Below are 25,555 nucleotides of genomic sequence, written 5' to 3' on the forward strand. Positions count from 1 at the left end.
CCCAGGCCTCATGTTCTCATAGATTAACGTGTCTAACTCAGTAGGATCATTTTAAAGTATACAGATTTTAAATTTAGCAAAAAGACATCACTTATTGGTACTGACATAAACATTGAGCTAAGGAATCAGAACCAATTTCGGGGAAGAAAAGGGTGGATCTGTGTATCTTTAATTAGTAGTACTTCTTTTTTTTTTACTGAAGTAGTTCAAATAAGAAATGGTAAGTGAGAAGTTTTTGTCCATTTTGAAAACATTGTCACTACTATTTGTAAAGCAAAAGCATGAAAAGAAAGTCCAAAAGATTTGGAAACACGGATCATTTGTAAAGTTCTGTTCCTGAAACCCTGCATTCAGGCTGTGTGTGTGTGTTGTCATGTTCGGATTGGTTGTCTTGGTCTGTACCTTGTTTGTTGTTCATATCCTGGGGGTGAGGACCTGGGGCGAAGTGCTCGTCACTGTACGTGATCAGTGGGGTGAGTGGGTGGACTGCATGGGACGGCTGCACCACGGGGACTTTGTTGGACTGTGGAGGAAAAAAAAGAAGATTTAAAACAATATGAAAAGGGAACGACATTAAACATGAGCTGCATCACTACATGCGCAATTCGGCCCTGTTCCCTACCACATGATCTGGCGACTGGTACGGCACATATAGTGCGGGTGGTCTGCCTCCATGTAGATGTGGGTGAAGCTTAATAGTAATAACCAAAGAGGTAACTAAAAACTATTTATTCAATTCTTAGTAGCAGCACATCAAAACTTTGTTTAGCCTAGGTCAGCGAGACCGAAAACCCCCGTTCCCTGAAGGAAGGTAGGAAAAAACAAGTCAAAGAGGTGCATGAGAATGTTTGAGACAGCAGAAGAGAGAAACAGAGCTGCAGCGAATAGGAGCGAGCAAAGTGGTAGAGCAGAGGGAGGGGAGAGAAAAGAAAGATTCGCAGGGTAGAGTTAGAGCAGAGGTCTTAGGCGGGAGATCAAAGGCAGTCATTAGCTGGTGAATAAGGGGAGTTCATTACAGAGCGAGAGCCGGGGGAAGGAGAGATGGAGGAAGGAGGAGAAGGGGGTTTGGCTGCGGAGAGAGAGCGAGAGAGAGAGAAAGAGAGAGAGAGAGAGAGAGAGACAGATGTCTGCAGTGGTACTTAATGCAGGGGTAATCACCCCCCCCCCCCCCATCACCGGCTGACTCAGAGAGACCTGCCTCCTGACAACTAAAATAGACCGAGCCGGGCCCAAAAAAAAATCCCCCCGGTCCCCCCCGAGCCAATAGCGCTTACATGCATGAGCAGCAATGAACACATGGCAATGCTTAGCCATGCTAAATCTACTATTCGCAATCTCAGCCCAGAGCGGAGCTGGAGTCAAAACATCACCTCCACAGGTTATGTGGCTAATCAGAGAGACATTGGTTCACTGTTGGGCGAGACGCTTCTAACACCAAAGGGCTCCCATGAGCTTGGAATGAAAGAGCTTCATGAGATTTTGAATCAGATGCTCTCAAAGGAATGGTCACCTGATAAATAATGTTGTTGGAGATACTCGTCTAAATTTAGTATGAGCGTAAATTTCTGAAGAGACAGTCCAATCACGGGACTGTTCTTTATTAGCTCTCGCTGCGTTGTCCTAGTGAGGCGTCGGCCAAGGTGACATTCCTTCAGTCCTAAATGGTGATTGGTGCCGCTGCTCACCCACTCCCACCACACACACACACACACACACATATACAGAAAACTCCTTGGACACACGGGTGGCTGGAATGTCTGCGTTTTTTCCCGAACCTCTCGCAGACTGGCACCGGACTCAATTTAAGAGCCCCCTCTCGCTCTCCCCACCTTCTTGGAACGTCCTTACTGGGAACACAAAGGGCAGTATGTGTGCTGTGTGTGTGTGTGTGTGTGTGTGTGTGTGTGTGTGTGTGTGTGTGTGTGTGTGTGTGTGTGTGTGTGGCAAGAAAGATCTCAGTATCCTCAACCACATGACGCATCATCTGCATCAGATTCCTGTTATCAGGATGGGAATCTCATCTCCCAGGGCACATTTCTTTCCCAGTTTCTCTCTTGATAAGAGCCTTCATGTGCCACCATCTAGCACATTCCACATTGGAGCATTAAAGATTGAAACACACTGCCCCCAAATGAGGCAAACCTGAAAGTCTGGAACTAATTCAGCCATAATGCAGAGGCTTTTCACATTAGCCCAGGTGAGTGTTGTTCTGTGACCCCAGTCAACAAGAGTCAAAGGTGACGGGATAATCTGTGACTGTGGGAGAGTCAGACCTCATCCTATAGAGGGGAGGGGTTTATGAGTGAGGGATGCTAACCCTAAAGGAGGGCTAACCGGGACCGGGGTGGCTGGGACAAGCCTACACCAGGGGCTAAATGATAGCATTCTCGCCCATATTATTTTCCGCTTGTCCACTCCCATTTGTTATCCTGTGGGGAGGAGATAAGAACCTGAGGGATTATCATTTTAGCTGGAAATCTTCTCAAACTTGTAGCAGATAGAAACGAATGAAAAAAGCATGCAGAAACAAAAGTTAGTCTCTCATACTTGTTCACACACACATAAACTACGATACCGCAAAAAAACAACAGAAAAAAGGTGATTGACTACTTAGCATCCGAGAAAGCTAGAGGCTTCCGCCATGGAAGAGAAGCCCACTTTTGTGCTTTTCCCAGTTACAGCTGTCATATCATATTTTTCTCAACTTCTTAATAAACTGCCTCCATTATGGCAAAAATCCACCAGAGAAAAACCTGCAGGCCTCTGTGACCGATACACAGTTTATGGCTGTTTGGGTTCACATTTACATAAACTGCATGCAGCAACTAACCACGGTTTACTCTCAGGAGAGGAGAGGAAGAGCAATGCATTGTTATTTAGGCTTCTTACATCTTTACATCTCTCTAAATATTTGTATGATGGTGAAAAAAAATGTATCGGGTTAGGAGAAATAGTCACACGCTTTGACTGTTAAGTTACGGTGCAAACAGTCGTCACGGAGCCACCTTTCAGTTCCTCCAGGTGAAGACTTGTTTGCTTGCTGCACCCATTTTGCAGCTCTTGGCAAGTTTACACACAAAAAGCAGGACACCCTTTTACCAATTTCCTGGAGGAAGTAGTTGGGGACACTGAAGTGACCACGACCGTGAGTGTCACGGCAGGTTGCTGCAATTCAACCCCCTCTCATCCCCCATCCCGACTCTAAATGCCCTTAGCAGCGGCAGCGATGTTGCGATGGAGGGCGGCCATATTGGAGGTCCCTTTCATTGTATAGGAGAAATAATAGGCTTAGGATCTTTCTATTCATATTTTTTCAGGGAGAGTGAAAGAGGAGAGGCGGCGAGGATTGAAAAGAAAACGTTCCATTTGGAATTTCATATCCAGGCTTGGCCGGCCCTTCTAAAGAACCCCTCAGATGTGGTTTTAAGAGAAATTCATTGTGCGGAACTGGAGCTGGCAGGAAGCCCTCCATGGAGGAGATACTCCAGTGTGTTTCAGTACGGGCAGCCAGTGACTTGGCGTGCCGTCTGAAAATGGGGGTGGGGAAGGGAAATGGGACGTTTCGTTTTTTGTTTCTCTATCGTTTTTTCTGAGGGAGGATTTTTCTGACGGCACGCCTGTGTCTCTGAAACTTGTATTCTGTCAAATTCCACCCGCATCCTGCCATGGTTTCGGAGCATGAGTGTGTGTTTGTGTGTGTGTCTATGTGGTAAATGCAATAACTACCCCTGCAAGATTGCCTTTTTAGCATCTCTCTCCCTCTCTCCCCTCACAGCATGGCTTTTGTACTCCACTCAATTATACCACTTCTGCAGAGCGGAGTGGGGAAAAAAGGGAAAGCAGGAATTTTATAATAATCACTTCCCACTTCTGTAATTTATATGCAATGAGGACTCTTCGCGCCTGCAGCTACAATCAAGTGTGTGGAAACCGTGTGAGGTGTTTCACAAACAGCTGGGGAGATGGCAGCTCAAGTGGTGGCTATGGATTCCCATGCTGCTAAATCTTTTTCACCAAGGAGCCCATCTCACCCCCAAAACACAACCTCACCTAGTCACATGATTTTCTCAGGATTTTGCTCAGGATATTAACAAAAGAAAGAATAAAAAGATGATGCAATAAATTGTACTGTGATTACAACCTGTTTCATCAAGAGTTTGCTGTAAATTTCCAATAAAAATGATGATTGTCATCACCTGAGGGAATGGTTTAAAATAACTGTGAATCACTGGCAGAGAACACACCCACCTCTGGATGCTTAAATACAGTCTTTGGCTACTGTATCCACTGACAATGTGATCATTGTAGCTCTCTCCTCCCTCTCCACCAAAACCAGTGGAGACCGACCTGAGGAAGCTTAAATAAATAACCAATTACCATTCACAGAGCGGGTTGAACCCCACCAGCTTCAAGTGGAGTGCTAAAAATGGAATGTTTTATTGGCAGGATGGCCCCTCGGCCAGGGGGCTTAATGTAACGAAACCCAATTAATGGAGAAGAAAGCTGGGCCGCCAGCGAGCGAAGGAGCGCCACGCGCCCGGGGTAATGAGACGAACAAGCGAAGCCAACCACAGGGACGGGAGTGGAGGAGGCTACGAATAACAGGAAAATCCTACCCTGGAGAGACGTTTACATCTGTGATACACACACACACCCCCCAATCTCCCCTTCTCTCTTCTCCCTTTATTTCAATCATAAATCTTGCGTGTTACTCAGAGTCCAAAAGTTGAGCAGAAGCTGTGAAACTGAAATCCAAGGCCAGTTGGTAAAAAAAATGGGAATAGAAAGTATAAATCATCCTAAATCACAAACTAGAAGCAGGATGGTATTTGGTAGATGACAAAAATAGGAATGTAGCACATATGCAATGTTATGGTTTTAGTAGCTAAGTTGCAGCACAAATTTATCATGCGAGGAAACTTGTCACGCTGTCCTCTAAATACCAGCGATACACCCACATGAGCAACATGTCAAACACTTCACATTAACCACACATGACCGACACATGCCGCAGGATAAACATGGAATCCACACAAAACTGGACTCCAAAAGGCGCATCGACGTGCTGTAACATATGGTTATGGTACACGGTGAAGGGAACAGAGAGTGTGCAATAACCACACGCTTAATGAATTCAACCCATACATGCTACATATGAACACAACGATGTCTTCTCCCTCCAACCACCACCAAGCACAACCGAATAGGACGAGGTGGATTACCCATCATCCTTCAGTTGGCATGAAGAGCGTGTGCTCCAAGCAAACCAATCACACTAGCTCTCATACTGGATGTGCAAAAGGAGATAATTTGTGTGAAATATGCCTGCCCCAGATGAAAAGACTTTATCCGCTTTTTAAAGTGTTCAACTCTTAATTTCTATATGTCGCGGAGCTATTAAAATACTGAGGGAAGAGCAACAGAACATTAGAAATGATCCAGTTGCTATTTCTCTTCGCTGTTAAGCCACAGCAAGTTAAGTAGGAACAGTAAATCACTATGACATCGAGTTTGTTAAAGAGTTCAGGCTTTAAAAAGATCATGAAGGGTAGAAGCTGCAGTATAGGGTTGGGTAGTTTAGTCATTTTGTATATAGCATTGTGCTGGAATCATGAAGCATCTTCTATATGGTCTCACAATGTGTTATTGCTTCACAAAATAACTATTGTCATTATCTAAAAAAATTTGACTTATGCAATACATATCAGTGCAAAATAGTTCAAGGATTTTTCCTTGAACTATTTTGGTTTTCCACAGCGTATTTGCTGGTGACTATATTCTGCGGCAAATTAAAAAACATGATTATTTACAGCAGCACAACAGTTTATGTTGGACTTAAAATAAACTACAGTGGCCATGTTCATTGTAATGAAGTCATCACATTCATCAGCGTTGGCATTTAAGCTGCATTTACACCATAGGTAGTGTGGCTGTGTGGAAGTATAACTGATCGCCCAGTGACGGCAGCACGTTTGACGTCATTTGTTTCCTTGTTGTATAGCCCTGGATGTCGAGTTATGTGATTGGCCACCGCAACTTATCGTAGAGTTCAGCTTCTCCAAAAGTGGATTCTGTTTCTGCTGCATTTTTTTTTTTCAGTACCCCCTTTCGATCCCCACTGTCGAATGAACCAGCACAAACTCACTACAAAAGTTCTAGGAGGGCAGGCGTTTTTGCCACACTGGATCTGGTGTGAGAGCAGCCTTAGACTTATGGTTTGACTGATGAGGAGTTTATGGCACAGAGAAATAAGATATATAAGGCTTTGGCTTCAAAGAAAAAAACGTGTGGGTCTATTCATTGTTGGTTTTTGTCTTTTAATGGGATTTACTGCCAAGAGGAAAAATATAGAATACCAACAGACTTGTCTATTTCATTGTTAAAATGTAATTGATTTTTATTTGTAATTCTGCAAACATATTCCATACAGTAATATATATCTACATCTTGGAACAATTATAATATCAATCACCACATTCAGCCATTTAGCCTGTCCATAATGTGCATATGGACAGGTTTTGATCGCTTCTGTGCCACAAGATGGATTGTTGTCATTTTCACACCATCCAAGCACTGTGTGGAAGTTGATCAGCTCTGAGTGGTGGTCTGCTCCTCCACTATTGTGTGTGTGTGTGTGTGTGTGTGTGTGTGTGTGTGTGTGTGTGTGTGTGTGTGTGTGTGTGTGTGTGTGTGTGTGTGTGGTGGGGGTAGGGCCGCTGCTCTGGCAGAGCCCTGGGCGAACTGCAGGATGTTCACCTTGCGGCGGGGCACAGGGCTCATTATCACAGCAGGACCTGGTCACATCAAAGGACTGAGGAAAGGGCAAACATTCTGCTGAAGTGCCACTGTCAGCAGGCCTGCGAGTGCACACGCAAAAAACACCCACAAAAGGAAGACCGCACACACACTTGAGCGCCCACTAGGCATCTATCACCCCACAAAGAACATGGCTGCTCTCTGCAGCTCCATCACTTGCCTTGGATCTATTGAGACAGGTTAACATCCTTAAACAGCACCTCAGATGACACCAAAAAAGCACAGGTGGCACAAAAAAAAGACAGCTACCTGGTATATCTGGACACTGTCGATGTGTCTAAATGTATTTAAAGAAGCCTTTAGTTGCGTCATTTCGCCATTTACTTGATCAGCTGTGTGTTTCAAACCAGGCGAAATGTAAATCGGGGCCGTGTTTGAACTCAGCCGTTAGAGTTGACCACAAGCTGAATATGTTTGGAGCGTGCTATATTTTTCTTCTCGAATCAATCGTCATCCCTCTCCAGCGACTATTTATAGCAACGGCGCTGCTGCATTAACACACTGCATGATTTATCATTAGAAGCCAGCTCTGGTCTGCTGAGTAGCTACATTCATGCCAGGCAGCACGGCGGTGCCAACATCCACATTCAACAACAACACTCCGAGGCCCTGAGAGATGTACACAAATAAAATCGCAGCACAAGCTAACTTTGTGTGGCGAGCGCACTAAAAACCCTTAGCCTCGGCACAATAACCAGAGACGCAGAGGAAGAGGGAGAGAAAACGCAGTGCAGAATGGGGGGAAAAGTGCTGAGGAGTTGCCTTATGCGGGAGCTTCATAGAGCCATCGAACAAGAGCGGATTTGCCTGCTGCACCTAGATAGTGTTTCCCCCCCTCAGCTTTCGCCCAGGTATTCTGGGCATGAATGGCTGTCAGTTTGGATTTGGGAGCTCAGCGTTGAGGGGGAAAATAGAGTCTGGTGGGGGTCTTTGTGTGTCTCTACCTGTGGAGACGTGAGCTAGAGACAGTACTCTTCTCTCTAAGCCCCGGCTAGCTCCCATTGCGACATTGCACATTACATCGTCGGAGAGGAAGGGGTAGATTTTAGCATTGCAGGCTAGCCAGGGAGAGCTGGACGAAGGCAGACAGCAGCCGGCTGAAATGTTTTTGTGGGGAAGGGTTTCGATGGCGCACACTTGTGAAAATGTGGATAGGAAAGGTGATTTGAATGAGAGCTGCCTCTGCCTGAGCTGGAGAGAGTATTGACCTAGTTTTCCTTCTGTATTTCACTCAGACAGATTCACACCCACCAAAGCACAATGAGCAAGAATAGGAAGAATAAAAACGTTGGATGTTAGTGAGCCGGTGCAGCTGACGACTTAATGGAACAAAAAAATGAATGTGAAGAAAATGCCAGAATTAAACAGAACACAAATTTGTTGTGAAAGGGTTAAACATGTAGCTTATGTAATGCTTTGAACAGCTCTGTTGGCTCAGGTGTCATGACACCTGTGTCCAGGCCTTGATCTTAACTTTTGACCCCGTGGTTACATGATCGATGCTCTTTTCATCTCAATGAGCGATTGCGCTTCAAGCTCTACATGTTCTGTCTCCCTTCACTTCCAAACTGACCTTTTGTTTTTACATAACTAGACCAGCACCCGGACAAAGCTGTGTTTTTCATTATGTTACAAATAACGCAGACACCCTCTGGTCGGTTGGTCAATATGCTCGTGTTGGACTTAATTCTAATTTGTTGGCCAATCACTAGTGGATGCTAAAAAGGCAATCTTGCAGGGGTAGTTATTGCATTTACCACATAGACACACGTACAAACACAAACACACACTCATGCTCCGAACCCATGGCAGGATGCGGGTGGAATTTGACAGAATACAAGTTTCAGAGACACAGGCGTGCCGTCAGAAAAATCCTCCCTCAGAAAAAACGATAGAGAAACAAAAAACGAAACGTCCCATTTCCCTTCCCCACCCCCAAGTCCATTCATTCATTTATTCATAATCCATGTCTCATGTCTTTTTTCAAGAGTTAGGCTACTTGTTTTGCTGCTATTCAACAATAAAGAATAACATAATTTTAACTAATATTTAGCGTAGATCTTTCCGTGACTGTGTGCGGGGGAGAACGAGAGCCCTCGATCGCTCCAGCTGTGGCAGCTGTGGCAGCTGTGGCGGTTCCCCTCAGGAGGACCTCTGGAGAGAACCACAGTCCTCGGTGTCTCAGTCCTGACATACGTGCTACTATAATGCATAAGGTTGGCAGTTTGCCGTTCGGGATCGTTTGATCAAGGCATATTTTTTCGGGCTTGGCGGTGCAGATTGACTCTCGATTTGGTCAGGTGGGTGGGGCGGATATTAAAAATACCCTGACTTGAGCATCACTTCTTAATAGGCTTTCAGAGTGAACATATGAGAATTGTCATAATGTAAAAAAGTTTGGTCTAATAAGTAGTCTTATCGTTTTGTTTATAATATAACTGAATCCCCTCGCGACGGCTCGTTCTATTTAGAAATCATATATATAGAATAGGTCGACTTTGTGTCTGTTACTATCATTGAAGTATAAAATAATTAGGTTACAAATAACTGCCTTTTTATGTTATATATAATCCATTTAGACTACCAGATAGAGTGCACAGAGCACTGTGGCCGATTTAGTTAATCTAGACATAATATTCAGATTTTCCCCCCCATGGACGAATCAATTAATTGAGGTGCAGGTAGAATTTCAGTTGACCAACATTGTATTTAGTTAAGTGCAGCCATAGTTTCATATCATGCGACCGTTTCGGTCCCTGATACAATGAGGCCTGGTTCACGCCACAGTGCTAACAAGCATTCATGGTTGAGAAACACTTTGCAAACCTTTCGGCTCATTCACATTATAGGCAGTACAACAAAACCAGCAGCCCACTGTTTGGGTGTGATTCCACGTTTTCAGGGATTAAGTGGTAAAGACTACCAACAACTGCCTTTCAGCCTGGAATTAGTCGTTAATGAAACCACACATTTTAGGGTTTCTTTCCAGCCAGGCGCACACGCCCCTGTTAAGATCTGAATGAAAAGCACAAAGCTATTCAAATCTGATCCCCTTCTGAACAAATGGCTTTTCTCTGTCCCCAGAGAAGCAGCGGACACTTCAAGAACCTCTCCAAGGATCCGAACGGTCGCATGAAAACTCTACCCCGTCAATTAGCTCTGCCGCAGGGTTTTTGTGGGCTTTAATACAAACAAAACAATCACCGTGAACAACATGGCAACGGACAACGTCTGCTTATCCCTCGATACCTCTAAACAAATGGTAATAGTGAATTTGTTGAGCACAAAAGGGGCTCCTTATGCTCAGGGCATATGGTGACAGCAACATTACAGGGCACACTCGTGCACCTGATGCTACAAAAACAGAATGGTGAGCCATACAATGAACACACCATGGCTGTAATTCAGCTCTTAGCTAGATGTATTCATTGTGGACTGCTCTAATGTTTTAATTCAATTTCATTCGACTATTAAGAAAGCAATGTTAGATTCAAGGACCTGAGCTTAATATCTTTGGGTTCTGAACAATTGGTCAGATAAAACGAGAAATGATAATATTTAACTTTTGGATCAGGGGAAATTATTATTAATGAATATTTTCTGACTGATTGGAGAATCAGATGAATTGATAATCCCAATATAAACTACATTAAACAGTATATTTTAGAAAATACAAAAGGTATATGTATAAATTTAATGTATTTCCCTGTCATTTGAAATCTTAAGAAACCAAAGAAAGTGAAATGTAGGATATATTGTTTTATGTAATCAGGGTTAAAGTCTTGAGCCCTTCAGATATTTGCTATACATTTCTACAGTCAAAATGTGAATGATAAAATCAAACCGTATTTTCTTTACTGCGTCCCTTTATGAGAAGCTAATGTCAAGTTGTGTTAAATCATGTTCACACACACATCTTTACAGCCTGAATTACCAACACGTAATGCTAGGTTTGGCTCTGGTAATCCTAGAGTTGTAATCCCAGAGACTATAATAAGCTCTTTTCACCCTTTCATAAAATAGACCCATGTAAAACTGGCCCTGGTGTGGATTTACGATCCCAGGTCAGATAACCACGTTGAACTTTTCAAATAAATGGCGAGCACAACCTTTTCACTCTATCATTACTTCAGTAGCAGTGATGTAGATTGGTGATGTTGGTGGTGGTGGAAAGGGGGGATGGGGGAAGCAGTGGGCACTTCCATTTCCCCCATCTTTGATTTCAAAAGACAGATACAGTGGGGGTGGATTGATTTGATGTTTTGAAGCATTGTTTGATGACGGGCAGCTCAAAGTGGAGGATGCCTCTGTGATGTCTCTCCATTGGAGGACATGAAAAGCGTCACCTGGCCCCTTAGCCGAGGGGTTATGGCTGCTAGTGGATTTAAGGGCTCCTGCTGCGCTGGACGGTGGCTCCATTGATGCCACATAATCCATTCAGCGTGACCTTTATATTTTTAGAGTCAGCTCCACTTGCCTGTCAGCCTGCCTATCACAGACATCAAGGTCCTGATCATCCACGTTCTATTACAGGACTGTATATCTAATTTATTCAATGTGTACATCCCATGAGGGGAAATAAGTGCCTTCAATCACCGACCGAGTAGTCGGATGATCAAAAGAAACATGGAGCGCAAGACGAGCTCATCAGATGAACAAACACATTATTGCTAGATATCTTTGTGGGTTTCATCATCCTGCATCAAGTGACTGCTGAAGGGGAAAAAAACAAAGCCTTGTTCTCATCCCTGTGACATCAGCGCGTACATACTGAGTGCAGGGAAGAATGAAAGGTAAGGTAATCATATATTTCCAATTAAATACCAATAAGGAGAAGCTAGACTTTATCCTGTGCCCTCTAACCAACCTCCAATTAATGGTTTAAACCCCACATGAAAATATGGTAGGCTTAAAAAAAAAAAAAAAGTCATACAAATAAATAATCTCATAACGTACGCTAGGTGGTATTAGTCATGAGCATCAAACTCCTACTACGTTCTAGATTTGCCTAAACTAGGAGCAAACATAATTGGGATAAATCTCCTCAGTAAGCCACATAATTTTTTATTTTTTTTAAAAACAGAAGGGTGTAAATTGTTACACTGCTGTGTGTTAAGACACTGAAACAGTTGCACAGATCAGACGAACTGCAGCAGCGGGGAAAGAGCAAGATTCAGCTCTGCTGTTTTCCTCTGTGACTTGGGGGCCACTGAGTTTTTCTCCAGCCATAGTAAATTGGGCGCCTGGGGCAGGAGCCTTAGCCAAGCCTGCATTTTCGGAGCCCTCATGGAGGGCATGAGGGATAGAGATATGGCACTGGGGGGGGGAGACGACGGCAGGGTGGCGGATGGTGGGGGAGGACTGGAAGGGACATCACGCACATGTTTCAACACAAAAGAGACCGGGCTAGTTAGCGCACTAACTATCGAGCTCCATGGCGATCGGCACTCGTCGTTCTCTCTGTTCTCTCTATCCACCTCGTCATAAATGTGGCTACATCTGCAAGTGTAATCACTCCATTGTACTCCGATTTTCTGCTCCGCTGGACGGCAGCATGGCAGCCTGCTTTTCAGCACCTCTCCCTCTCCCCTCAATCCCCCTCTACTCTCCCTCAAGTGCCCTCGCCTGTTCCTGGCTACTCCTTTTTTCCCGGTGAGGGCCGGTGTGGCTCACAGATTACAGAGCTCCGGTCGCTCAGGTAACAGGAGTCACTAATCTGGCCGGGGTTGAATTACACATAATTGCCTCGGCACCGTGATTGATTTCAGCCCTGGAAAGGAAAAGACGACGGCTCGCCCCCCCCTCCCAAAAAAAAACCTCCCCCCCCACCTCCCTCCCTGCCTCTCTCCAGCGCTCACGAGCGGCAGCCAAGACTCTCCATCTAGTAGGAGGCAGGAGGCTTTGAAGAGATCAAAGCCAAGGCCGGGAGCAGTTGCGCGCCCTGGGAATACGGGAGAGAGGCTTTCTGCTCCTCAGCCCTATTTTCTAGCGTCATGTCGGATTGCAGCTGTATTGCATTTCGCCAGTTTTCTTAATGCTCTTGGTTTTGACTTTGACATCAGTGATCCCCCTCGGTTTCTTCAAAAACAAGGGGGGAGGCGAAAAAAAAGGAAAAAAAGAAAGTGACTGAGGAAGAAAGAGTGAGAGAAAGAGAGAGGAGGGGGGTAAAGAGATCTACAGACTGATTTTTATTTTCACAACTCCATAATTGGCCAGTTCAAAGGAGAGGAGGGGAGAATGTAGCATTTGTTTTCAATTCTGCAGCCAGTATGAAAGGCGCGACAAACTTTTATGGGTTTCCCAAAAATTAAAGACAGGCTTTTTTCACCGTCAAAGAACAGTGTGTTTTTTTTTATGGCCGAGACCACACAAAATGAACGGATAGCAAAGCCCTCCTCTTTGCAGAGAAGCCCAACAGTGTAGCGTAGTTCTTCCACTACACAATGCATTCGTGTGAGCGCGTGCATGTTTGAGTCTCCATCCAATACCAGTTTGGTGTGTGTGTTGCAAATTGTTAAACAAAGAGAAAGTGATCTGATGATGTTTAGAGCAAAAAAAAAAAAAAAAAAACACAGGCAGCATGAAAAAAGCTATAGACATCCATTCATTTAACAGCTCTGTTAATAAAGCCTGGTGGCGAGAAGGCACCCTTTGTACTGCAACTATGTAGGCCCTATACCAACCTCCTACACTGGGGACCATTAATATTTCAGCGCTGTCAGATGCACATTGCATGTGAGTCTCTTTAGCGCTCACACCCACAGCAGAAAGAAATAATGAGCTTCTGAAAAATATGAAACAGCAAAGACAAGGGAGGGAGGGGAAGAAAAAAAAAAAAAAAAAAAAACTGACTGACCAACTTCATACAAAACAGAGCAGCTATTGATCATAGCTCTATTTCTTAGCCGGACAAAGCGAGGGCTGTTTGAGCTCCTCTGAAGTCTGGACACAGCCGGCTGGATTTGCACCCATGTTTCACTCCTGTGGTCCTATTGTTCCGCTTGCTGCAGTTTACCAGCAGGAACACTGCTCGCCTCTTTATAGACCTACGAGCTGTCAGGATGAAGTCAATAAAGCTATTCATGTTTTTTACTCATTTTATGGCTGTGTCAGGGAACAGTGAAGTTCTGTGATGAGGGACTACTGACAAGCTTCAATCGTAGCTTAAAGACTGACCCAAGCAGTCAATGAACTTTGCTCTGTCGGGGCGATACTAGACATTTTTTGCATTACAAACAACAGAACATTTTTGCCAAGTGACACCAACGTAACCCACTATCCCATTTAACTAAGCATTGTCATAACATCACCAACAGTTACGTCAGTTGCACAAAAAAAAACAAAAAAAACCCCACTCCACACACACACACCGCCCTCTGGTCTCCTTCTCTGAGCCGCACTTACAGGAAGTGCACACCCAGGCCATTGAGACAGAATTGGGCATGAGGGACAACCTTGGCGAGGCCCTCCACTGACCCCTGGAGATCAGCAGCAGGCTGCTGGTGAGGAGTGAAGTCCTGTGAGCAGGTGCTGTGGGTTTGAGCGGCAGTCTGTCCGTGGAAGCCTGACTGGCTGGCTCCAGGCAGCACTGCTTGATTGGTTAAGCTCCATCCAACTCAGTGGGAGGACGGGGGAGCGAAGGAAGTGTCATCATCTATGAGTGCTTCGCTTTGAGCGGTAACACATGCCCGAAATAAACATCCGATTGCTTTTCTCACACACGCATAGTAAACACACATTTTCAGCACTTTGAACCCTTAATAACTTTTTCTAGAGCATTTCATCTGTCATTCATTTTTATTCTTATGTCAGATATGTCTGTTTATATCTACTGATTGCTCTGTTTTTTTGTGTTTTGATGTTATTAGCCTGCCTCCTTAAAAATGTAAATGTGTTCGAAATAATCAGATAATACTTCAATAAACACAATAAAAATAATTGTATGGTTTTAAGAGTATAAACATAAAGAAATGTAAATATCTTTTTATGCTCAAATCAATGAAAAATAAATCCACCAGAAACCTCAATTGTCGTACTTTTGGCTCTAATCTTAAACAACAAAGCATATCTCTTAGTCCTGGTAGACAATCACTCTCTTGAGTTCCATTTCACCAAACGTAACACCCTGATAAGGTGATTGCAACCACATGGCGTCATTAGCGGCGTGCATATGGAGTAAATGTGTCAACCAGCATCACCGTACAGCGGAGGACGAGAGGAGACCTTGGCGTTAATGGTGCAGTTTATAAAAACACCACGACCCAGCGGCACTACAAAGACTCTAAGACGCCGAGTGTTTCTTCTGTGTGAGGTCCCTGCCGCTGACACACACACACACGCACGCACGCACGCACACACACACACACACACACGCTAGAGCTGCACAGCAGATGACATCAATGTCAGCACGACTCTTTGATATGGTGTATAGCATTAAATGAGGCAATTATACTTCTGTCTATTAACAGCTATATTTTTCTAATTTATACATATGGACTTTAGATATACATATAGTAATTACTGCACTAAAGACAACTTGTAGAGTATGATCAGACAGTGAGATGATCAGATGTCCAGCTACTGCATTCAGCTCTGCTAAACTTCACACAGCATGTCCACCCTATAGTGAGGGAACTACATAAAGTGCCATAAGCTTCCATCTAGAACATTATGTGTGGACACGGAGGGCTGCTGGTAAATGTAGTGTTCTCTTTAACAGGGATCTTCCACGGTAGTGCTGGGGGCATGAGCTCAGGACACACATGGCACTGAGGGACACCAGAGCGGTCCTACCAAATCCCGTTAGGTAAGCCTGGGTTAGTGATTCCACGCTGCGAGACACTGGCTAGCAGATCCGTCACGTTCCCACTACATCAAAGGAAAGCACAGCGCTTCACCCCCTCCACACCCACTCGTTCTCGCCATGAGGATCTGCAATTGAGGGTCCAAAGGGAAAAAAGGAGAGGGAGCTCTCTTAACTCCCCCCACCATAGCAGCAAAACTAGGCTTTAAAAAAAAAAAAAGCAGTGATTCTATCCGTTCCTCTCCTCAAGCTGTTGCTCTAGACCATGAGACGGTTCCAACACAGCTGTAGATCACCAGCACATGCTCACAGTCAGGTGAAACACCTTGTACTGTATCTCTGCACTGTCAACATCTCAGAACCATGAACAAGCAGTTGTGTCTTTATCTCGTCAACCATGCATTCGTGTTTATTCAAAGGATGTCATGAGCTAATAAGTTGTTTTTTTTAAACCCTCAAGAGGAGCATGTGAAACAGGTCTTTTTGTGATTTTAACAAAAAAAAGGGTAAACATTTATGTCACAACAGAATCTGAAAATAGATTTCAGGTCATTTAAAAATATGCGCTTTCCATCACGAGCATAATCTTTATTTAGAAGCTGTCATTTTCACATTCTCGCTTCAGTTTTGGAGACTGCAGGACCACTTATTAGAAGGATAAGACAAAGCCCATCAAAGCACTGAACTTCTCTTCTTCCACACATCAATCCCAAAGGGATGACATCCTTAATGCTTTGAAGAGTTATACTTAGCAACCATTATCCTCAATACCGTAATGGCGTGTTATGATAATTCGGACCAACGTGGTAATAGCATGTTCATTTGTCAATACAAACAATCACAAAGGCACAGAGGCCAGAGAGGAAACAATCCGTTCCTATCTTCACAAGCATTCCTATTTTAAGGCATCAAAATATATAACAAAGACGGATGAATCTTAACATATAGACAAGTGTATTATCTGATGCATGCAGTAGCCCTGATCAAGGAGACAGATCTGAAGACAAGAAGTACTTCTGTCTAATTAAATAACCAGATTATTGTTGTCATTGTTTGCATTAACCTCTCACACAATTTAAACAAGCAAACAAGTTGTTTTTTTTAAATCAGGGTGTAAGAAACTTAAACTTAACACGGGAGAAATTTGGTTTCTTGAAGATATATATGCTCTACTGTTTTTTAACTGGCTATGAACATGTTCACATATTCATATAAAGGGACCTGGGACAGGAAACATTGCTGCTGTGGCAGTGAGCTGAGGTGACAGAAAAGATCAACTCTCAAAAGTTGTCTGAGTCTTATAGTATAATGATTCAATCTCAAGTCTGACTAGAGCTGAAATAAATAAGTATAGCGCATTTCTATATATATATATATTTTCCTTTAAGAAAAAGATTTACCTCGCGGGATGAACTCTCCAAATCACTACACTTAATGCTCGGGATACCCTGCAGACTCCACATCCTAAAAGAGCTATAGGATTACGTAAACATGAGGGTATCCATAACACACCACGGACTCTTTGAAGTGGTCAACGCGAATATGCAACCGAACACCATTCGGCGTCTTGACACCAGAGTCTCCAGCTCTTGTGGTGGAGGCGACCCATCAAGCTCGAAGCCCTAAAATCTGCTGACAATCAGCTACTCCCAACAGCTCCATCATGACTGGACGGCATGTGCAGGAATGTCATGGTCAATGGAAATCAATCTAAACTACTGGGATTGGGGTGGGGGGGCGGCAGCGGTGGGGCTGGGGGGATGGAAGAGAATGAAAGGGAGAATGTGCCTTTGATCTCAGTGAAAACCGATCCCAGGCCTGCAGATACTGTGGCTGCGGTGGCCGGCAGCAGAGGCAGCAAGCTGACATCAGTGAGAAAGCCAGAAGACTCATGTTCCGTGATCCCTCCACCAAGCCTTGGCTTCTTTTTATTGGATAAGTGAGAGAAAACGTATATAAAATGACTACCGTTTTATTGAAGACAGGGTGGGGGGTGGGGGAAATTGGGTGAAAAAACATAAAAAATAAGAGCAGCCATGGTAAATGAAATGAAAGCGGGGCTTTCAAAGTTTTGGCAGCGAGTATGCTGTCTAACTGCCTGGCTTAATTCATCTGCAGTGAGGAGTAATTTCCTCTCATACAGTCCATGCAGACCCTCTACGAGCTTTTCACTGCGTACGATGGAATAACCGATAAAATCAACCAGAAAACAAGCCATAAACAGAGAATTTGAAAAGAAAAAAAAAGCGTCATACCCCCACATTTCATAAACCACTCCATTTGTCAACTTGAAGAGGGAAAATCATGAGGTAATCACGTTTTCTCTACAATGTCACATAGTTTCACCGTCTCCAACTTTGGCAGACGGAGAGCAGTGCAATTTTAACACCATCCCGTGATAGAGTTGCGTGTGAATGAAGTTCCTTTACACACAGCATGTGGCATCTGCCCCCAACAATCACATCTGCCTCCAAGAGCCGACTCTTACAATAAGGCAGAGCTCACATTTCAGAACTTCACCCTGATGAAACTAACGTGTGTGAGCTGCAAAAGCACAAACAAACCCAGAACGTGTGTGTGTGTGTGAGAGTGTTTCCTGTATGAAAGGAACCAAAAAACCACAGGCAGGACTGAGACTGGTTGTCTTCCAAAGTGTGATACAGAGACTTGGACCAAACAGGATTAGAGTGGACAGCTGCTGATGTGCCCTGTGCTTTAGGTCTGTCTTGAGAGGAGAAATTTGCAACCGGGACAGACACAGGAAGCCGCCAGTGAGAGACCTGCAGCTGGCCTGAAATTAATACCATTTTAACAGGAACAATAGCTGCAACAACACACTGCCCCTGGACGGTCCTATAGACTCCACTGCAGAGCGGCCTCGGAGACGCGATGTTGCCTTTAGGCCTCCTCCGTCATGCTGGGCTAATTAGAGGGCTTACTCGGGTCATGTACACATGCAGCACTTACGATTTTAACAAGATGGGAAACACTGTATATATCATCTCTTAATCTTCCGGAGAGTATGACAGGCATTCAGTATCCAAGGGTCACATATGGTTGTCAAGGAGACGGGTGTCAACAATGCTGATACTAAAGGGTAAATATTTTTACAAAGATACTCCGCAACAACACAAACGTACGACCATTGGAAGTGAATCGTTTTTTTTTTAAATTATTTATATTGTATTATTAGGTTTAAGTTTGTTAGTTTATCAGTGAAGAAATATACGCTAACCTGACAAACTGCCTTTTATTAATTAATTATTTCATTACTTTTAATCCACAATTCCTAATTTCAAATTCAAAGTTATTGGTCAGTACAAGGAAGGTTTTCTCATTAAATTGTGGTATGATAGTTAATTCAAAGTAACTGATTAGTTGCTATTAAATGATTATTTGATGTATATTGCACTGCATTTATTTTGACCCAAGAGCTTTTTTAAGATATAAGCTATTTTCATTTTATAATTTTTTTTTAAAGGGGTCCATGAAAACAGTTGTGTTGGGCTGATGACCTTTTCTTAACCTCATGTAGGTCTGCAACTAAGGACTATATTATTAACAAACTTATCTGATTCTTCTTTAACAAATGTTTTGTATCCAACATTTCCAAAAATGAACAACGAGGACATATTACAAGTTATCTGAAAATTGCTTATTTTGTCTAAGAACAGTCCAAACAACTAAATGTAATAAAGGCAATGCTTTTATTTAAGAAGCTTGAAAACTGCAAATGTTAACACGGTCTCGCTTTTTTAGAGACAATGAAAATTTGAACCAAATTTTTCAATACCATATCATTTATTTAAGTGCTGATTTGTTTTGCAAAGTATTGCAAGTCATTTTTCTGAGATTCTTCAATGGAATTTGATTTAATCTTTTTTACTAAATCAATATGGAAAAATTAAATTCTTTTAAATCAAGAGGTTTTAAAAGTGAGACAGCGTAGCAGAGTCTGTGGACATGTAAAGCAACAGGTTGCTTTCTTTCTTCGTCCTCAGTCTGCATGCTCTGTGTTACATTACAAGTGATATCCGAAACAGCGCCTGAACTTCTGTTTAACCTGAGCAGGTGCAACATGAAGCTTAATCTCTGCAGGTCTATCATCATCCTGTGTGTGTTAATAACCACTGCAAATGTGTTGTTTCAGATCAGCACTTTAAGCAGGACTTCTAACTACGTAAAAAACAAAAAGCTTTAACCCAGCAAAGAAAGTTAATATCAACTATACTGCCAAATAACACAGAGTTATTCTCACCCCCATTCAAATTTTGTCAGCTAATTATTTTATAACTATAAATCCTTGCCACGCAAAATTGAGAAAGGTTAATACCATTGTGCACTTCAGCTGAGTTGCTAATTAACATTTTTTTTTTTTTTTTTCTTAGGCTCAAGTTAATTGTCACACCAACAGCATTTCATGTCACGATAAAATAGGGGTTAAAAGAGAGCTGGTACTGACCGTTCTGGGCATGGGCGGCGAAAGGGAGCCATTGTTCATGTAGGAGTCGTTCATGTTGCTCATCATGATGTAGCCCGGGTAGCCCTGGTACGGATGCCCTTTACTGTACAGGTCGTGGAGTTTGCCTGATTAAAAAAAAAGGGACAATTTAAAGCATGTTTGCAAAAAGGCTCATATGAAGCCATTTTTAAATTAAATCAACAACAAAACTCTTTGTATTTCTCACATCACTGGAGCTCTAAACACACAAACAAATCTTACAAATGACAGAATTCTGAATCCGCTTCAGTCAATAAATCAGACAAGTATTAATGATAAAAGCTGAACACAAAGTCTGGCTGCCTTTTTTCGAAGCCGTAATGATATCGCTGTCGATCACTTTAACCCGTGCCCCATTTCGCCTCGGCCTTTTGTTTGTGCTCTTTCTTCCCGTCTTGGAGAGGAGGGTCGTATTATACAGAGGAACAATGGAGCCCCTCTGTGCCAATTAGCACCAATTAGAAGAACATACAGACTGTGTCAAAACAGGAGACGCCCCAACTGTTCCACTGTGCCTTTGACCTTAGAGGGGGAGCTTTATACAAGAGGCCTCAATGCAGCAGCCACTTGCCACTCAACTGCGTGCGGAGTAATAAGGCCGGGGGGGGGGAGTGTTTGTGATATACAGCCTGATGGCAACACGGAGCTTCTTGTGAAGAAAGCCAGTGTTTGGTTTGAGGGGATCTTGAAAGGGGAACAAAGAGGAGACACACTCCTCCTCAAAGCCCTGATGATGACATGCAGTCGCGAGGTCAAAACACAATACCCAGAGAGCAAAGAGCCCCGAGCGGCAGCAACATGTTGCATGCAACAGAGGGACTGGGGAGCTGGTGTGGGTGGGGTGGGGGAATAGTTTAATCGGGTGATGCATAATAAGGAACACAGGACACAGAAATGTGGTTTTAAAATGATCTTAATTTGTAGGATTGTTCCTTAATAATCATCTAAAAAATGAAAACATCTGAAATGTGCATATTCATCCTCCTTTCAAGTCTCTCTGGTTCTGCAGGCACCCTCATCAGTGAGGTAAGTAACAGGTAGCTGTGTCCATGAAAGTACAGCATGTCCTGACTAGACCTGGATCTGAGATTATCTGTCTGGGTGCAGCAAAAAAAAAAAAAAAAGAAGCTCTGATAAGACGAGGATCAACAGTGCAAAGAGTGTGACGGATCACTTCTGTGTGGGGACAACGAGGTTACACTTTTTCACACCGTTTTCCCCCAAAACCTCAACTTCTGAAGCTGCAGTGAAATCATTCTGAAATTCTGAGGCTTTATTGCAGCTATAAAGCATGCTGATTTAACGAGCTCTTGCTCAAGGCGTCGTCACTTACCATCCTCCAAATGGTCTCTGTGTTTTTCATGATATGAATCTTGCGGTATTTGGGACTGTCTAGCTGCCTGTAACAAAAAAAGAAAAAAGAAAAAGAATACAAAATTTAAATGATGGTGAATCAATTAAGAAGGCCTTGAAACGCAGTTAAGAGACACACAAACATGCTGATTCAGTCGGACTCCCACAAACACTGCTGGGACAAATGTCGTCCCTTTTGCTTGTCACCAAAGCAGAACAAGCTTGCAAATGCACACACACGCACACACACACACACTAACACACACACGTACATACACAACCATCTATAGAGAGGTGATGGAGCAGCCTGCATCAAAGCTTCAAAAGAACCACTTAATTAAGCTTCATGTCCTTAAGGAGCTTACAAATTAACTTGTTTTCAGTACCATAGGCCCACTCTCCATTTCATCTCTCCGTTTATGTGTATTTATGTCAGAAATGAAAAACCTCTGTGCAAAGTCAAATAAAATCATCCGATGAAAATAATAAATGGTGGAGAATTTTTTTGGCTTCACAAAATAAAAATCCCCTGCTTTTTGCACAGCCATTTCCTTTCTCTTCCCGAATAAGAATTGGGAAGAGGACCTCTTTTTGGAGTTCAGACCCCTCAGGATGGCTTCAAGCTGAGCGAGGGAGCTTCACTGGATTCCTAATTAACATTCAGCCTCTGTCTCGTGCGTCTCTAGGACATTTGGTGGTGGATGTGTACAGTATCGTTCAGGATGTGCCCAAAATTTCATTAACACTGCGGTTAATGACAAAAACAGGCGACTGACTCTGTGATGGGGAAGCTGCAGCCTGCATCCTGAGCTTGGTGCAGGGGGAGACGGATGCAGAATTGTTTTTTTTCCCTTTTATTAATTTTAGCTTTGATGTTTCATGACTGCTCTGCGTCTTTATGTGGACTTATAAAATGGCATCTCGCAGGCACTGAATTTAAAGTAACATTTTTGGAAACATTAAAAATTAATCATTAATAATTCTTCAATTGAGATTCTATTTGCATGAACATACCCAATTAATTTCTTCAGAATTTACTCGTACTGCCTCCTTTTGATCTGATCAAAAACTAATGCTGCTGTACATGTGTTCAATATTTTTCTCAACCCCAAAGCATGCAAAAAATAATAAAAAAGGGGGTACCATTAAACAAATAGGACAATTATGAAATATGTTAATGAGGCTAGATAAAGATGCACATCTTGATAACAAAATAATTGGATCTTGTCCTGTTGTGACCTTTGAAATAAATTAATCTTCTTGTTTGTCAATATGTTTTAAGCCAATCTGTCTGCAAAACAGCTGCCGAAGGTTAACGTGGATCCATGCAAATACAGCTATCAGCCTGCTTCTCACTGGCACCAGACAAGGCCCCCACTTTCTACATCTTAAATTATATATTTTAATTTTAATTTGTTTGCTTCAAATTTTTCCTACACACTTATGAACTATAACTGCCACAGATGTTAAAGTGTGCATTTGGACCTATAATGTTTTTTTTAAAAAGACAATCACTGAGTGCTTAAGATGTAGCATGCAGAGGAGGCTTCTGGAGGTGAAGCTGGTACACCTGAGTCTGCAGACTGCACTGGTACTGTATCAATAAAGCTACTCATTTTCAAAATAAATGAAATTAGAGTATAAATGCTGTTATGGCTATAAATGCTTATCTTATGTTTTTTTTATTTTCTGAGATAAACCCTTATGATAAAAATGCTTTAACACATTATGAAACTGAGCAGGATCTCACGCGAGGAAATAGATTTTAGGCCTATTTGCTCTTTAAAGCTCACTCCATCTTTCAAAGTTCTCAAATCATTCAGGTAAACCTTGAGTACTTAATAAAATAAAAAAAAAAGTGCCCAGAGCTAAAATGAAATCCTTATCTTTAAATGATTAAAACCACAAGACAACTTTGTTTACCAGCTTCATGCAGGCTGTCCCCCCCCCCTCCTCCTCTTCTCTGATGGAGTTCAGAGTTTATGCCCACCTTCCTCTCTCCCTCATCCTCCACCACATCAGTCAACACACACCACATTACTCACGTCGTGGCTGTTGCTGTTGGGGCTGCTCTCCGACTCGTGGACCAGAGATGACTTGATGTCTGCCAGGTCTCCCTCTTCCTCCGAGTGGCTGAGCTCGGCGAAGATCTGCTCCTTATGCGGGTCTCCCTCGTCTTTGAACGGGATCATTTCGTCCGTGGCGCACAGCTCCGGGTCTCCACCGCCGCCTGATAACTGTGGCATTTTTGGATTTGTTTTGTACGGTTTGTTTCACCAATATAACCAAAGACAACACACACACGCACACACACGCACGCACACGCACGCCAGCACTGTCCGAAACTAACAGAGAGGGGAAAACTCCCACTGAAATCCCCCCGAACCGAGTGAGTAACCGTCTCCCTCTTTCACCGTGAGTCACTCGGGGAGGAAGCGGCGTGAGAGCACGCTGCCGGTGTGTTTTTAACCGGAGCAACAGGAGGAGTGAGGCGGCTGTCGGCGTCCTCTTCTTCACGGGTTAAATTAGAAGGACTGAACACTCACACCCGAAAAACTTGAGATCTAAAGGCTCAGAACGCGAGTCCAGTGAACGCCTCAATGTCATGAGGACTGAAATAAAAAAATAAAAAAAAAAGGAAACGAACCACGAGTTAGAATCTCATCACCAGTGTTTCAATCAACACACACACACTCACTCACTCACACTCACACACAGAACCGACGACGGATATGGTCCAGTAATAAAAAAAAAAATGACTCAACGTTTAAGAAGTACATTTATATATATAAAAAAAAAAAAAAAAAGTGAGAAATAATATTTCCTCCGTTGGTCCAAGTGAAGAAACTGCGTCGTCCTTGAAAGTGGAAACAAACAAACAAAAAAAGAAAAAAGTAGGCTAACAAAACCAAAACACCGTCTGGAGGTGGAGAAGGTAACTGATGGAGGTGTGCAACTGGAAGGGGGTGAAAAAACACAGTTGTAGCACTTATTCAAGACAACAAGCAACGCAGTACGCCGCCTTCATGCTTCAAAATACATCCTCGACGCAGGAGGGATGAACGCAAAAAAAAAAGTCATAAAACAATCAGAAAAGAAGGTAGAGGAGGAAAAAAAACCCCGCCGTGGACTGACTGCTCCCACACTGCTGCCACACTGCTTCCACAGTGTAATGTAACCAGTGTGTGTATGTGTGTGTTGGTAATGTAGCTGCGCTCCCTCCTCCTCCTCCTCCTCTCTCTTCAGTCATTGGGAGGAAGGAGAGATGAAAGGGAAGCCGAAGCTCTGATTGACACCGGGCCGATTGACACTCCTCCTGAGAGAGAGAGATTTATACACGGCTCACAACAAATGGGCAGACAGGAGGAGAAGAAGAAGAAGAAGAAGAAGAAGAAGAAGAAGAAGAAGAAGAAGAAGAAGAAGAAGAAGAAGAAAAGGGAGAGAAGTGGTGAGGCTGACACGCGCGCTGTGTGTGTGTGATGGGTTTAAACAATCATGATGAATAAAAATTATAACTGAAATAGAGGAGAAAAAAAAACACAAGACGAGCTCCAACTTGTTTTGGCCGACGCAGGAGAGGTGGAATTGAATATAAACGCAAGAATTGGCAATAGTGTAATTTTCTGTAGTAATACACAACAACCATAATTCCCACATTAGAAGAAGAAAACAGATATTTAGGATTTGTTTCATGTGTAAAAATAAATGTAAGGTGTGTATCAGGTTATACATTTTCATCAATTAAATAATCATATATATTTATCATTTATGTATTTGGGTGTTCAACATTTTTGAAAAGGGGGGTGGGCTGTCTTTATTGTTACCTCATTAAATTGCTTTGTATTGGCAATATCAAGGGCATGCTTGTGGTTTTCTAGTGCTTTCCATTTTTTTTCTAACAATATGTACACATATTAAATGTATGCTTTTGCTATGCAACAAAACAATGTTGTCTATAAGTATTTGCCTCAGTGGAAAGAGAACACAATGTGATTATAATGATCGAAGGGTCGAAACACTTCAACATGTTAGCTACCTCTATTTACATAGAGTTCTAAGTCTCACACCCCCATATGATCTAT

The 25,555-nt window shown here is 43.0% G+C and overlaps 1 protein-coding gene across 2 annotated transcripts in view; it reads right to left on the reverse strand.

Annotated features, from left to right (window-relative positions):
* Nucleotides 1-24,165, reverse strand: part of lef1 (lymphoid enhancer-binding factor 1) — a 42,976-nt gene extending 18,811 nt beyond the window's left edge. For both annotated transcript variants that reach the window (XM_054604183.1, XM_054604182.1), the window contains exons 1-4: nucleotides 23,519-24,165; nucleotides 21,454-21,520; nucleotides 20,082-20,206; nucleotides 403-523 (exon numbers count right to left, since the gene is read on the reverse strand). In XM_054604183.1, the coding sequence (XP_054460158.1) occupies nucleotides 403-523; nucleotides 20,082-20,206; nucleotides 21,454-21,520; nucleotides 23,519-23,719 (514 nt within the window). In that variant the 5' untranslated portion in view covers nucleotides 23,720-24,165. The remainder of the gene's footprint in view (nucleotides 1-402; nucleotides 524-20,081; nucleotides 20,207-21,453; nucleotides 21,521-23,518) is intronic.
* Between the last annotated feature and the right edge of the window lie 1,390 nt (nucleotides 24,166-25,555).

Source organism: Anoplopoma fimbria, chromosome 9, assembly GCF_027596085.1.
Source record: "Anoplopoma fimbria isolate UVic2021 breed Golden Eagle Sablefish chromosome 9, Afim_UVic_2022, whole genome shotgun sequence".
Taxonomy (NCBI): domain Eukaryota; kingdom Metazoa; phylum Chordata; class Actinopteri; order Perciformes; family Anoplopomatidae; genus Anoplopoma; species Anoplopoma fimbria.